The sequence below is a fragment of the Euprymna scolopes genome, chromosome 17 (genome assembly GCF_053919585.1).
Source record: "Euprymna scolopes isolate OS-2025 chromosome 17, ASM5391958v1, whole genome shotgun sequence".
NCBI classification, from domain to species: Eukaryota; Metazoa; Mollusca; class Cephalopoda; order Sepiida; family Sepiolidae; genus Euprymna; species Euprymna scolopes.
The window spans coordinates 69373864-69389237 of NC_136498.1; the positions used below are offsets into that span (position 1 = coordinate 69373864).

The 15374-nt window shown below is 32.8% G+C and overlaps 1 protein-coding gene across 4 annotated transcripts in view; it reads left to right on the plus strand.

Moving 5' to 3' along the window:
- The window catches only part of LOC145296779 (kelch-like ECH-associated protein 1), a 201154-nt gene extending 188504 nt beyond the window's left edge, over window positions 1–12650 (plus strand). For all 4 annotated transcript variants that reach the window (XM_080142839.1, XM_080142840.1, XM_080142841.1 and 1 more), the window contains 2 exons: window positions 7734–7910; window positions 11985–12650. In XM_080142839.1, the coding sequence (XP_079998965.1) occupies window positions 7734–7910; window positions 11985–12121 (314 nt within the window). In that variant the 3' untranslated portion in view covers window positions 12122–12650. The remainder of the gene's footprint in view (window positions 1–7733; window positions 7911–11984) is intronic.
- The last annotated feature ends 2724 nt before the right edge of the window (window positions 12651–15374 follow it).

Sequence of the window (15374 nt, forward strand, 5' to 3'; positions counted from 1 at the left end):
TGCATTTAGATTTAGACACAGATAGTTGGAGAAAATTGTTGACAGTGGTTGTAGTTAGATGAGTGTTGTGAATGTTTTACAGGAGGGACCATACATTGAAGCTCAGTTGAGCACTTACCATGAAAATAATCATAGATCAGACATAGACTTGCAATGTCTTTTCTGTGAGCAAAAGGTTGCAAGGAAAAGAAAAAGGAACTCATCTATTAGGTTTCAAAGCCGGTTTTGAAGGTAGGAAAGGATATTCTGAGCAGCTCCTCTCCAGATATGGCAACCGTACTCCATTTTAAGGTATATTTGACTCTATTGAAAAAATGGGTGCTTCTATGTTATAATAACAAAAAATATTGACTTTTAAGTGAAACAAATCGTACCTATATAATTGTCAGGTTTGAAATATATCCAAAAATTATAAAAAACACAAGGTAGAAAAATAATCGTAATGAAAAAAGAAATTTGCGAGATCACTATATTATGTTTGTTAAAGAGATGATAGGGGAGAGAATCAAGTTGTTGCTTATGTCATGTAATGAAAGTAATTCAAAATGTCGGACAAATTTTATTGTCCATCTCAACTTTCTCAAAAACTGCTTTTCATTAATAATTATTTTTCTACCTTATCGTTTTCCGTAATTTTTGGATATGCTACTATTTGCGACATGACAATTATATAGGTACCATTTGTTTTACTTGAAATTTAATGTTTTATTTTTTTCATTATTATAATATAGAAGTATCAAAGTGTTTTGAAAACTTTTGGATGAGAATTGACAATTTGTATTATTTTGGTTATTTAGACTACTGTTCTTCACTATTCAACTCGCAACATTTCAACCAATGTAACCTGACTTTGTTCAGGTGCATCTTCTTGAACTCAGTGGAATTTGGACTGGAACCTTTTATTTAATCCATTAAGTTATAATAAAAATACAATTATGAATTTTTTCTACCCAGTTATGGCTGGCAAAACAAACTATATTCGTGAATTAAATAAAGGGTTCTGTTCAAAATTCCGTACAGATTCCAGAGTTCAACGAGATCACCTGAAGAAGGTCAGAGGTTAGGTTGATTGAAAAGTTATTAAAATAACATCCGGCTTAGAATAGCAGTTCAAATAATACAAATGAAAAAGTAGTGTTGTTGAAAACATCTGGAGAAAGTGGAATGATATTTATTAAAAAACAAATAAACAAAAAAACAGTGCTGTCAATATGGAAAACAAATCTTTAAGATTTATATTACATACTAGTGGCTGTGCCACATACACAACGTGGAGACAAACACAAAATCGACTACACTCAACATCAAGTACACTCGACATCGGTGCATCCGTTCGAAAGTTTTATTGGTATATATACATAAATAAATAAATAAACAAACATTTAGAATTTTATTAATAGTATAGATTTTCTAAGAATATATAAAAAAATAAATTTCATCGAGTTGTATCATAAGGTGCTTATTTTTCGACAGGTCAATCTTTTGTCTTTTTAATTATAAAAAAAGCAAGAAATGCATTTCTTGAATGAACAATATTGTTAATAAGAAAAGGAAACCTGACAGATTATGATATTAAACTTTCACAAAATATATAAAACTAACTAGCAAATTTTACTGAAGAAATTCAAACCGTATGAACTCCTGCTTTTTATTAGTAAAAAAAAATAGTTCTCAGTGAAATCCAGTTTTAACTTCTTTTACAGTACACACTTATAATACAAGTATAATTTATAATATAATGCAAAATCTCAGCTGAAATAAATTGGATTAGTTAGAATAATAATAATAATGGCAAGCAATCTACGAAAGATTAATGCAAGCAACAGTAAATGTAGTCACTAGTTTTGTCTTTTCTATTTGCCAGCCTCTCGAACCAAAGGTTTTCAAGTCCTTCGCCACCCTTACTCAAGACACGCCTCCATGCTGGTCTATCTTCAGCTAGCTCTTCCCACATATTCACATCGATGCCAAGAGCAATCAGATCCCGTTTGTTGGCACATCTTTAAAGCGCAGCACCAGGCGGCCGTGGCTTCTTGATCCATTTGCCAGTTCGCTGTAGAGGATATCCTTAGGGAGACGGCCATCGGGCATTCTGCGCAGGTGTCCAAGCCAGTGCGATCGTCGTATCTTGAGTTAGATACTTTGTCAGAAAAAAATCTTTTCTCAGAATAATTAATGTGAAATGTTAGTAAAGAATCCCAAATATTTGATCTGTAGCAGTCATAAATAAAGATCTATTTACTGTTGGGAATCAATACTCCCCTCCCCATCCTCTGCTGAGTGATTCAGCCACATACTGACCAATCAGCTGGTAGGGTGCATTGATTCATCTGTCTCTTAAGGAACTTTTTTTAGCCTCTTTGGAAATCTCAGTCAGCTAGCAGAGAGAACCTGACCAACAGTGAAGCTAGACACCTCTTTTTTTATTTTTTTTCTATCTTGTTTCTGTTCACTTGATATTCCAGTATTGACGATTTTCACTGACAATAACTGCTGGCTAACCTGGGACTATGCAAAGAACGGCTGCCTGACTGACACACCCAAAGAACTGTCTATTCCTTTTTTCAATCTGGACGCATTCTAACCTTCAGCTTTCTGCTGCCCAGATAAATCTTTTTGATGTTTTGTTTTAAAAGAGGTTTTGTTATTTATTCCATGCTTCCTGTTCGACAGTTGTTTTATTAGAGATGCTAACGAGCTATTTCCTAAAGATCTCTTGGCCTGTTATAGCAATGGCCTTGTCTGTAGTTCATTCTAGATATATAAACCTTTTAATAAACTGTAGTGAAATACGTTATTATAGTGCCAGTAACATGGTACAATAATAACAAACAAAAATTGGCTAGTCAGAATCAAAATTTAATATATCAGTTTAAATGCTCCCATTTTCACCAGTAGTCCATATGGTGTTGGATAACTAAGAGGCTGTTTGAATAGAAGAGTTTGAATGACAGCTTAAAGATCAGAGGTGACCAAAAAACGAAAGTTGATGAAATCATGAGACTTCCAGATGAGAGGTCTTAATTTCTTTCTCTTTTGCTGAAGCAAGCGGATGCAGAAGATTGCGATTCTTGAAGAATCCGAGTGATGGTGGGATGGTTGCAGTTTGTTGAATATTGGCATCTACATTGTTTTTATCAACAGCTGAAAATCGAAGTTTCACGACAATGACGTAAGGATCAACACACATGCGTTTTGTAAACAACCTGGGTTCACAATATGTAACCCACATGCGTTTTGTAAACAACCTGGGTTCACAATATGTAACCCACATGCGTTTTGTAAACAACCTGGGTTCACAGTATGTAATGGTTTATACACCTTGTGATAAGGTGTAATGGAACTATAATAATTAAAAAAAAAAAAAAAAAAAAAAAAAAAAAACTATAGTGAAGTAAGTCATGTGACAATAACAAAAAAATGAAAATTCTTTAGTCAAAATCAGTTTGATATTTTTAGTTATAATCAGTTAATCCGTGGGTAGAGAAATTAAATTTATTCTTAATGCAGGTCGAGGCTTGCTAAAAATCTGTCTATTACATTAACAATGTATGTTGGTTGAGATTGAAAGTTCCAATTATTAATTAGTACTGTAAAAGGGCAGTGCAGAAGCTGAATGTCCTTTTTGTGCATTAATACCGGTTAAAAAAGCAAAGGGGAATAACTCTGTTAGTCAGTTAATTTCTGATGTGTCTGTTACCGGAAGCGGTGACAAAGCAAATCAGTTCCTTCACTTTTATTATTCCTCAGTGTTTCTATTGTGAAGCGATTTATTGAAATAAAATATAAGAAAGGCATTATTGAAAAGTATACAATAAAAATTGACAAAATTATACAGATAAAATAACACAATTAGTCTTTATTTGCAGTTTTAATAACAAGTAGAGATCCCTAGATGTAAAAGATCTTTCTACTCTAGTAGTTTCTTCCCCAGAACCGCTAGACTCTGGAATTCCATTCTAGGTTCCTGCTTCCTTAACTATACTGACATGCAGAAGTTCAAGTGCAACGTGAACCGACATCTTGCTGCCCAAATCCCTACATAGTGCCCTAGTAGTTGCTGCCCCTGATAGTAGCCCTTACACCAAAGTGGCAATGTGCCTTGTTTGAGGTGAAAATGTAATAAAAAAAAAAAAAAAAATTTGGTACTCATGCACTTATTGATCCATGCTGAAATAATAACGTTATTATTTAAAAAGCCATTCTTAACATTGGGAGGGGAGGGTTTTTTGTACCTATTCTGTACTTTAACCTTACAATTGAATAAAAAAACATATCATAAAACTTTAATTAAACTTGAAAATACGATTTAAAAAATAGCGCAGATCAATAAGTGCATTAGCACTCAAAATTTAAAAAAAAAAAAAAACTTTATTTTATTTGAAATTTTATAAGAAATATGTTTATGAAATTATAAAAGTAAGTTTCTTTTATTTAATTTTAAAAAGAAGTTTTTTATTTGAATTTATATAATAAATATGTTTATGAAAATATAGAAATAAAATTATTGAAATCCAAATAACAATGTATAGGCATTCTAGAACCTATATTATAATGAAACAAGATTCTAATCTGTCACTTCTTTATATGAAAGTTCAAAATAACACAAGTAGAAATAAATTGAAAACATATATACTTCAAAATAATGAAATGAAATATATCTAATGGTATGCAAAACCAGTGATTTTTCAGTCTTACAAAATATTATTAGATGTAATCTATATATATAAAAGGCAAAATATGTGTGACCATTTTGTGTATGTCTCGCATAGGCTTCTTTTGCACATGCTCCCGGGGGGATGGGGTTACTATTGCTTAGAACTGTTTATATACCCCCTATAATAATATCTACGATTTGGGAACGCGTGTAGCGTATAGATTTATTTGCGCCGACTTTTACAAAATTATTGCTATTTTGGCTTCTCACTTGTTGATTCGTTTTTTTTCGTATAAAAAGTGAAACTAATTCAAAGTTAACAGCCTTCTCGGCATCGCGCCGGGAAACGTCCAGAAGCAATCAGCTTTGATCAATGTTGTATATCAGACAGTTGCTATTCAATCTGGACAATTTGGAGCTGGTTTCCCCCTCCCCAACATCTGTTGGGGGAAAAACAGTCAAATTTGGGTAAACAAACCCAAACGCTGCGTGACTTCTATTTGACCTTCTTAATTAGGTCAAATGGAAGCAGCAGAGTTAACTTTTATTGCGGACACCTGTTTTTAATAGTTCAATAAATAAATTCAAATGTGTCTCCGTTGTATGTCGCGGTGGTCCAATGGTTAACGTCGCATGTTTTTTTGTTTTTTTCACACTTTAATTTCCAACTTTGCCTCAAGGGTTCGGGTTCGATCCTCATACTCACCTACCAAAACATTTTTTTAATAATTTTACACCCCCTCCCCTCCCCCCGGAGTTTTGATTTACCTCAAAACACTCGGGCATCGCCGGGTACCCTCTGCTAGTCTATATATATAGAAGCGAAAATGTATGTATGTGTGTATGTTTGTGTGTCTGCTAAAAACTTTCGACAGACACAACAAAAATTCACAAACTCTGTATCATATTGAAGCTCCATCCTTCGCTCGAAATATTGGCCAAAAACGTTAATTTTTTCACCCCAAAATCAACAATTTTCGAAAGGGGGGGGTCAACAAAAACGTCCCTCTCGTGACGACGACCGGTTTTACGCATGCGTCAGATGACTCGATTTACTTTAAATAGTTGAAAAACTGACTAAATTTCATGTACGTCGCGTTAGGTCAGTTGGTTAACACGTTGGTTCATTATCTAAATGTTTTGGGTTCCAATCGTGGTGGGAGATGTCTTTTTTTTTTTTTTTTCGATTTTTTTTAAATTTAAATATTGAACCAGTGTTATTTAAGCCATTTTTCATGTAACGTTCGTTTTTCTGTTTTTTTTTTTTTTTACTTCGCTTATCTACCCCCGACCACACACCCAAAAACACCCGAGTACCCACCGATTTTTTAAATTTTAATATCGAAACCGGCTTATTTAAGCCATTTTTCACGTGTTCGTTTTTCTGTTTTGATCGTTCGTTTGCCTTACGTTAGTTTTTTTTTTTTTTTCGATGTTTTAACATTGTTTTCTTTTTTTACTTCGCTTATAACAAACAAACCTGGTCATTGACCTCATTTGCTGAATAGCTTCTGTCGTTGTTGTCACGCTTGACGACTTCCCGGCACGCACCTGTCAATTTGGTTCTTACTTAAATAAATTCAAACATCTTTCAGTAACTCATTCTGGCTGGCCGATTTTATTTTCAAACTTTGCCTCAGGGCTTTGGGTTCGATCCTAACCCCCCCCCCCCCCCGTTTCTTTTTCATTTAACACCACACACACCTCCAAACACCCGGGCAACGCCGGGTAGCCCCGCTAGTCTATCATAAATCTCACCTGTTTGTTCAAATATATGTTTGACAGAGGCGATGGATTTTCACAAGATCGGTATCGTTTTGAAGCTTGACCCTTCGGACAACAAATGTTGAAAAATTGGCTAAAAACATTAATTCCTTCATCCTCAACTGGGCACTTTTCTATAGGGAGGGGTCGCTTTTTTCGTCGATATTTTCGAAAGTCATCCTCTTTTTTCGATTGACTAGCCTTAATTTAAATCTTCACCACTTCCAGTTTGGCAATAGCAAAGACGTCACTTTTTTTTTTTTTTTTAATAGTCATTTCCTCCTTCACAGTACGGGTTAGTGTCTGCCTACCTACCTACTATCACTTTTTTTTTTTTCTTTTTTTTGCTCAACACTCACTTCCAAACTCCCGGACAATGTCGGGCATCCAGGCTAGTATTTTATATATCCCAGAAATTTTTACCAGATATACATAAACAAATATTTGCCGGATTTCTTATTCAACTAGCGGTGAAACGAAGAAAATATGTTTGCATGGGATTATTACCTACTACCTTGGAAGGATTACAATATGCGTTGGATCTCTTTACCTCCTTATTACCAGGAATTTACATTTCAAGATTTAGCATTTATTTTGGATTTAAAGTACAATATCCTATTTCTGCCTTAATGTCCATTTTCCTTATTCTATGTATGTAAAATGTTTTAATAAACTTTAAAAATGTTAATTTTTTCTATTTTTATTGCTTTTAGCAAATAAGATGCAAACCAATATAAACATTTGCTAACATTTTTCTTTTGAGGAGATGAATAAGCATCGAATACTCACGGGTTAAGGATTTATTCAATTGTATTCTTTATTTTCAAACCATAAAAACTTCTATATTTGAAGATTAACCTTTTCACATCATAAAACTTAAATACCTAAATTTTGATTCATTTGCTCTATCTTGTATATTGAGCAATTTTATTTAGCTGGGAGTGTCTTATATAAAATATTACATCTAATAATATTTTGTAAGACCGGAAATCGCTGGATTTGCATACATGTAGACATATTTCATTTCATTATTCTGAAGTATATATATAATTTTTTTTAAATTTTTTTTTTTAAATAGTAAAACTTCTATATTTGAAGTTGAAGCTTAATCTTTTCAAATCATAAAATTTAAATACCTAAATGTTGAGATATATATATATCAGAGTGGCCAAGACATGACTCTATCCTATAAAAATAGTTTGCATATGTAATTGAAAGATGGATACACATATTGTTTTCTCTGTAATTGAATCAAATATTTCTTTGCCAAAAAATTAACTTTCTATTGTTTTTATTTTATTATTGTCTCCAGGTGTGGTAGGAATGGATCATTATATCTATGCTGTGGGAGGATACGATAGCAATTGCCAGCTGCGATCCGTGGAGCGTTATTGTACAGAAACTGATGTCTGGGAATATGTTGCCCCTATGAACAGTCCACGAAGTGCCCTCAGCGTGGCTGTCATTTGTGCTAAACTTTATGCCTTAGGTAAGGAAGCGTTAATAATAATGGTTCTGTTTAATTTTTGGAGGAAATTTTGTTCAAGACCATGTAGAGAAAATTGTAATGAAAATTACTTGCTTAAAAAAAATGCCCATGTGTCTGCGCATCTTATAGGGTTCTGCTGCAGATTGATAGAAAAAAAAAAAAGTGATATCTAGTTAATTTAAAATCAACGGTTATGCAAACTAATGGAAATTTTCACCCATTGTATGCAAATTAGAGTATTTTGGGATGCATATAAGCAAGCTGTTTTAAGAATGGCAGGGTTTGTTTTTTGAAGAAGGTGAACTGTGCACACATACTACATTGAGAATGATGTATTATTCAAAACAGAAGTTAGGTGGTGCGAATCAGGGCATTAGTGAAAAGGCGTGCTATCAATTTATTTAAACAAAGAAGTTAAAAAGTAACAAAACTGTCTATTTATTGGAATTACCATTTTAAAAAAAAAAAAAAAAAAAAAAAAAAATTTTTTTTTTTTTTTCAAAACAACTTTTTATGATTTTAAAAATAAACTTAAATTAAAAAAAAAATAAACTTAGGAGCATTGCAGAGTCTCGTCTTTTAGAATGAAGTATTGTTTCACAAATTCTGCTCTCACAACTGGCAATACAGCTTAAAGATTTTACTTTTACTCATATTCACCCCAAATAAGGTAAATTGCCACAAGATGTAATGGCTACTGTGCATTAGGAACCGTGCCTACAAGAACCTTCTAATTAAGGAGTTGAGCACCATTAGCTGTTGCTAATAGTGGGAAGTTTGCAGGCCAAGAGATGAGTAGTCGTTAATCAGTGATGTGGATGAGTAGACAGCAGGGGCTGCTTGCAGTCAAAGAAGTAGAGTGATGAATACTGTCTTTGATTTATCTCTTGGACCTATCTCTCTTTAGTTGAGTGTTTTTGATTGGGTATTTGTAATTTTATATAAATGCTAGCAAAGATATCTCTGCTTTGTGTGAGACTTTGCTGTACGCGTGGGTACCTGGCCATACAACAAAGTCCCAACCTTAACCTTTTACTGTGACCTTGAAAAATGGTGTGCACCATCCCTAGGTCGAAGGCCATGATCATGTTTGGTTTGGTTATGATCTGTCTAGTAGTATGGGCTGTAGGAGTATATATACATAGACTATGACTTTGACCTTTACCTTGGAAAATGGTGTGGACCATCCCTAGATGGAGGACCATCATCGTGCCAAGTTTGGTCGTGATGGTCTGTAGGAGAGTTGTACACACGGGCACACACACATGCATGAACGTTACTACTTATATATATATAGCTTTCAAAGTTCCAAAATCAAGTCTCCTAAGTTGATAGTTTATTATATTTCCAGAGGGAAATTATTACATTACTAGCAGTTCCGCCTGGCTTTGCTCAGGCCTATAAGGTTATGTGCATATGTATATATTAAAAAGTGTGAATATGTAAAGTAATGCCATTCTGTATAATAGTCTTCCTTAAGTACCATAGAGAAAAGACAGACATTTTCACTTTTATAGATATATAGATTGGATGCGATATATAGTAATGATTTAAAAAGTATAAAAAAAAAAAAAAAAAAAAATGACTCATTCGCCACCACCGAGAATCAAAACCAAAACTTTCAGCTCATGATTTACTTTGCCTCTGCCGTCAATGACTGGTCTATGAAAACATGTTTACTGCAAGGCTAAAAATTAAAACATAAACCAATAGCTACTACTTTATGCATTCGTAATGCCGGCGTTTGACCTTCACCTGGCAAATTTCATTTTTAAAAATTTTCACACTTTTGCACCAATTTTTCCGGGCTAAAACCCAAATATAAAGTTTTGCATGGATCCAAATATCTTATATATGAAGTTTTATGTCTGTAGAGCAAAAACTCTAGAAGTTTGGTAGGCAAAATTTGTTAAACAAAAATATATACGTATAGATAAATATATATGGAAACAATTTTGTGTTTACTATAAACTTTTTACGCAAATATTATGCAAGTATAAATCATATAGTATATCTGCATGAATATAATTACACGTAATAGTTAACTAAAGATGATTATCCCATTAGAACACCAAAGCAACTAATAGGGAATTAATTAAAATGAATATTTAAAAGAATATGCAAATTAGCTAGATCTTTTGCTAGTGAATGCAATTCCGCAGCCCATGTATAAGAAAATTGTATTTTCTTTTTATATAAATAGAAAAGACGCTTGCCTTTTTTCTGTTGTTCTTGGCCTTCGGATCAAAGCGTAGTGTCTGTTCTGGCAGATACTGCAGACAGGGACCGTGTGTGGAGGCCACCCCACGTATAAGACCTTGGTCAGTGTAGGGGAGACCCTTCATACCAATTGTCACTATCCACCTCCACTACTCCCCATTTCCCCTTCACTCCTCACAGTAAAAATTGGCCTTGTGCCTAATTTGCTCAGTGGGGGAGCAAATAAATACCTTGCCTTTTTTCTGTTGATCTTGGCCATCGGGCCGGGATCAAAGTGTAGTATCTGTTCTGCAGATGCTGCACTTAAGATAATTTGTACCAGTCAATGGAGGGGAAACCCTCTATACTGGGACAATTATTATTTTTGGTAACCAGAGTGCTCCCTTTTTTCCTAATTTTAGGGGAGCTGGTTTTTACTCCACATTAAAAACGGCCTTGTGCCTAGTTTGCTTTGGTGGGGAAGCAAATAAATACCTTAAATAAATAGAAAAGAGGGTCTTTAATATGAATATCAATACACACAAAAGAAAAACGAATTTATAGGAGTATAGATTGTTTCGTTTGCAACTAACAAGTAAACAAAACTGTGTTTGTCGCAGTTTTAGTGACTTGCTCATCAGATGTTTTCCTTAGAACACAGGGAAAGCATTATTTTGAACAACTTACATGGTTCAAATAACCAAGATACACCATACGTTGGAAAGGCATTCATTGAGCGTGAACTTTATTAACTTTATATAAAAATAGAAAATTTTCTAGTTAAAAAAATTTTTTCATGGGAAAATTTTTTATATATATTAAAATTCTTTTTCAATCTATTATGATTGTTATATACAAAGTAATTTACGTTTCAAGTAAATGATATATAGTCATCCACATACAGTGCTGTTTCGTTGTATTAAAACTCGTCAGTATGGCTAGACTAGCACTTTTCTTTAGCCGAGGATCGGACCTACAATGATGGTGTTGACAATCAGCAGCTCTAATCACAGGACTATGAATCGGTGTTCGCAAATGATTCATCGAATGCTTATTAAATAAGCATTTGCCCATCGCTTAACAGTTCTCGAGCTACTACTTTGTTTGCAACCAAACAGCCAACGCTTTCTTGGTATTAACAGTAACTAATTCAAGTGATTTAATAAATAAATAATTAAAACTTTCTGAAAATATGTAAATTTTCAAGTGAAATAATTTAAATGAAAACTATTTGTTTTTAAAATTACAATAGGTTTATATTTAAGATGTATAATGTATTAAGAACAATTTTACTACAGTAGAAATATCGGTATAATAAGAAATCTGAAAATCCATTAAGAAACCAGATTAACTGATGTAGGATTTTTTTTTCAAATAAATAAATTATTCAATTTTTTAAAGCACATTTTTGGACCATTATAAATTTTTCTTTTTCATTTTCAACTGAGGAAGGTTCATGGAGCTGAAAATTTGGATAAAAAGGCTTAATTTATTTCCAAAAGAATCCTGCATTCTATTTATTTTTTTTTTTAATGGATTTCAAAAAAATTTTTCATTATATTGATGTATTAAATTTGATCTCAATATTTGCATACGTGTATCCTATGTATATCACTGGACATTAAAAAACAATTTCTTTAACAAGACCAAAGAAATTGATGATCTTTGACAGTGCTGTAAAATCTTCACTTTGAATAAAAACGTCATTTCTGGTTTCTAAACAGATTTTCAGATTTCTATGTATAGTTATATATTTTATGTATATATTTTAAGAAAAAAATATTTAGGACCAGGAAGAAATAAATGTTTCCTAAAAACTAGTTCCTATTTTCACATTTTTTTTTTTGTTAATATTCTTTTTTGTTCTCTCTGCAGGTGGATACGATGGAAACGATTTTCTATCATCTGTGGAATGTTATGATCCGGATGGTAATGTTTGGACTGAAGTGACCAACATGACTTGTGGTCGCAGTGGACATGGGGTTGCTGTGGGGGCAGAACCCTACACGTGACCCATACTAACGCCCCTTGGATTGGGGGGCAAAAATATACCCTGATCATTGTTGACTGGCATTGTAATCAAAAGATAAGAACAGAAGGCGGGGTAGGAAGCAGTTTGAGACATGGAATGCCGGTGGAAGAGCTACACAATCTTCCTTTTGTGCTTCCGTAGCCCCTATTTAAGTGGAATGTTCCGGCAAGGATTTATCTCTTCCATCCATTAGTTTTATTTTTTCCCCTCTCTCTATTTCAGCTGCCAGGCTACTCTCATTGTCATCGTTTTTTTTTTTTTTTTATTTTAAACAATTTCAAAATAACATAAGGTCACTTGCAGACATTTTGCCTTCAGTATCAGAAAATATTGTTCTTGTCCGATTCATTATTTCCTCTTTTCAAGTTTTATTTTTAAAAATCTAGGTGCTTGTATAGATTGAACACATTTCAGGTGAAAATATTATTACTTACTTGCGTGTCATGCTGAAATTAGTATAAATTCCAAAAATTACAAAATATGATCTAGTATGTTTTTTTTGTTTTTTTTTTTAACAAAAAATCATCCACAATTATGTTTAATTTAAAAATGGCAGACCCGTAATTTAAGACAAGGGAGATAAGTCAGGTTGTTTGGGTGGAGAGTGGTGTTTAAAAATGGTAGTAGGCAGGCAGACACAAACCCATAAGGTGAAGGAGGAAAAGAAGGTTAAAAAAAAAAAAAAAAAAAAAAAAAAAAAAAAGTTTCCATCGCGCGACTGACTTTGCCAAAATGTTGATGCAAAAACTGACTCCTCTTTGTAGAAAACTACCCAATTGAGGGTGAAGGAATTAATGTTTTTTTTGTCAATTTTTCGATGTCTGTCGTCCGAAAGATCAAGCTTGAAAACGATACCGATCTGGTCAGGATCCGTCGTATGTGTCAAAAGTTTTTGGCAGACATACAAACATACATACATACATTCACACAAACCAACAATTGAGATTTATATTATAGATAATAATTTCAGCATGACACTAAGTACATAATGTTTTCACCTGAAATGTGTTTAAAAAATCACCATTCTACACTAGCAGAAAGTTTTATATCAAACTTATGAAATTTGACTAAAAAAACAACTCATGAATCACATGGAGAGGATGTTGCAGTTATCTTGAAACATTTTGTATATAGTCTATAGACAGGTGAACTTGAGAAAGCTCTGACGATGCAATATAAGGTTACAAACATTAGTTGAATTAAGATTGTCTCGGTGAGAAACCAGACGATAACAGACATAAAGATACCATGTGTAACATAATAATTTTGTACTTATTGTTTTTTTTAATCTTCAATTAATCTGTGTTTTTACAGTGTCCAAGTTTTTCTAATATTTTGAAGTCAGCAACTCTTTTTCAAAGCGAGTAGATATCAAATCCACATGCGTGGCAATGCTCATAGTCATTGTGACGATTAATCGGAATTGAGAATGGCAAAAAATGGTACTTTTTGAGGTATTGGTATCAGAATCAGGAGAATTGGTGCCCATTTTCCGATTCCAAAATACGATTTTTTAAATTTTGTTTTTGCTTGATTTGTTTAAAACTTGATTTTCCATTGCTGGTACTAATGATGAAAGGATAAAGATTTATTGATTTTAAAACTCAGTAAAACTAGATCAACAACCACAAGTGTGTTTTTATTAGTTTGTGGAAATATTACATGGGTCTTCACAGTAATTTAAAAAATTAAAAAAAAAAATCTCTATAGCTAAATATTTAGATGTTTTTAAAGAATCAAAATCTGTAATTGTATCAGAATCTGTAATTTTATTGAAATCAGGGTAAAGTTTTGAAATTGTCTCATCATTAGCTATTACGTATCAAATTATGATTGGACAAACTCTTCAATCAGTATTTTCTTTTGGCCAATCAGAAAATTTCAGCACATACTCTAACACAGCTTTTCTTCCACTTTTCAATTTCTCTTTCAGAGACAGCGGGTATGTTCATCACATTCCTGCTTAGACTCTTGCGAAGATGAATAATCCTCTCTAAATAGCACACTCCTAACAAGAGACTTTCATGGACTACTAAACATAGCAACAGTATATACAATTAACTGGATGCTCTTGCAAACAAATTACTATCTACTCCCTCATTAAGAAAATGGCATTCTGACATACACACACACACACCTTCATATGCCTGTCCTATTTACACAACCGTAAACACACGCAGTGATATTCAAAATCAACATGTGTGTTTAATTTTTTCTTACAAACATTTCTTTTCTGCAAAACGTTCTCTGACTCTTTAAATTCTAAAATCGATTATTTTCATTGTCCTAAGTTGTCAATAGCACGTCAACATGATCATGTTTCTCGCCAAGACTTTATTCCAATTCACCGGGGTGCCCATAACCTTAAATTACATTATCACAGCCTTCTAGATTTAAAACCTGTCTATTATATTTATGGATATAGAATGATAAACTCAACACATACCAGATATCTTTATTTCAGCTTAATTTGGTCTCTTCACTTCTAGACTGTTTATTCCAGTTACTATTGCGCTCTAGATGTGAATAGGCCAAGTTAGTATGAAATAAGTTTGTCATCTGGGATCTGTTGAATTTGCTATTTTGTATCTGTGAAAATTTGCTTTGGACTTAATTTCAATTGAGCTCTTCATTCAGAAATATGCTGGTTAATATATTTATATCTTATAATTTGATATGAAATGAGGATTTTCAGTGCTTGTGCAAAATAAGATTTTAAATTAATGCCCATTGGGTAAAAAAAAACACTATGTATTTGCATGTCATGTCTAAATTAGTAAAAATTTCGCAAATTATGAAAAATTATTGAGTAGATTTGCAAGAACTATTTTTTATACTCCCCCCCCCCTCCAAAAAAAAAACCGCAGACATTAATGGTCCACCATTTTCTATTTTTAAATGGATTTTAATTTAAAGCAAGGGAGAAAATTCAGTTTGGACTTTGCCTAGATTTTAAGAAATCCATGAAATAAGATCGAGTAAAAGATCTGCTAGGACTTTTTTACCAAAACAAAAACAAACAAAAAAAAATCTAAAAAAATATAGACATTAGTGGTCTGCCATTTTCTATTTTAAAAAATCAAATTAAAATTATGTTAAAATCATAGACTGCAGTTACCTCCCCTGGATTTTAAGAAGTCTTCAACATTATCAAATATAAAAAATCTCTATAATTCAATAAATTTTATTTTTACTTGTAATTATTTTTATACTTGATCATTTTTTTGTAATTT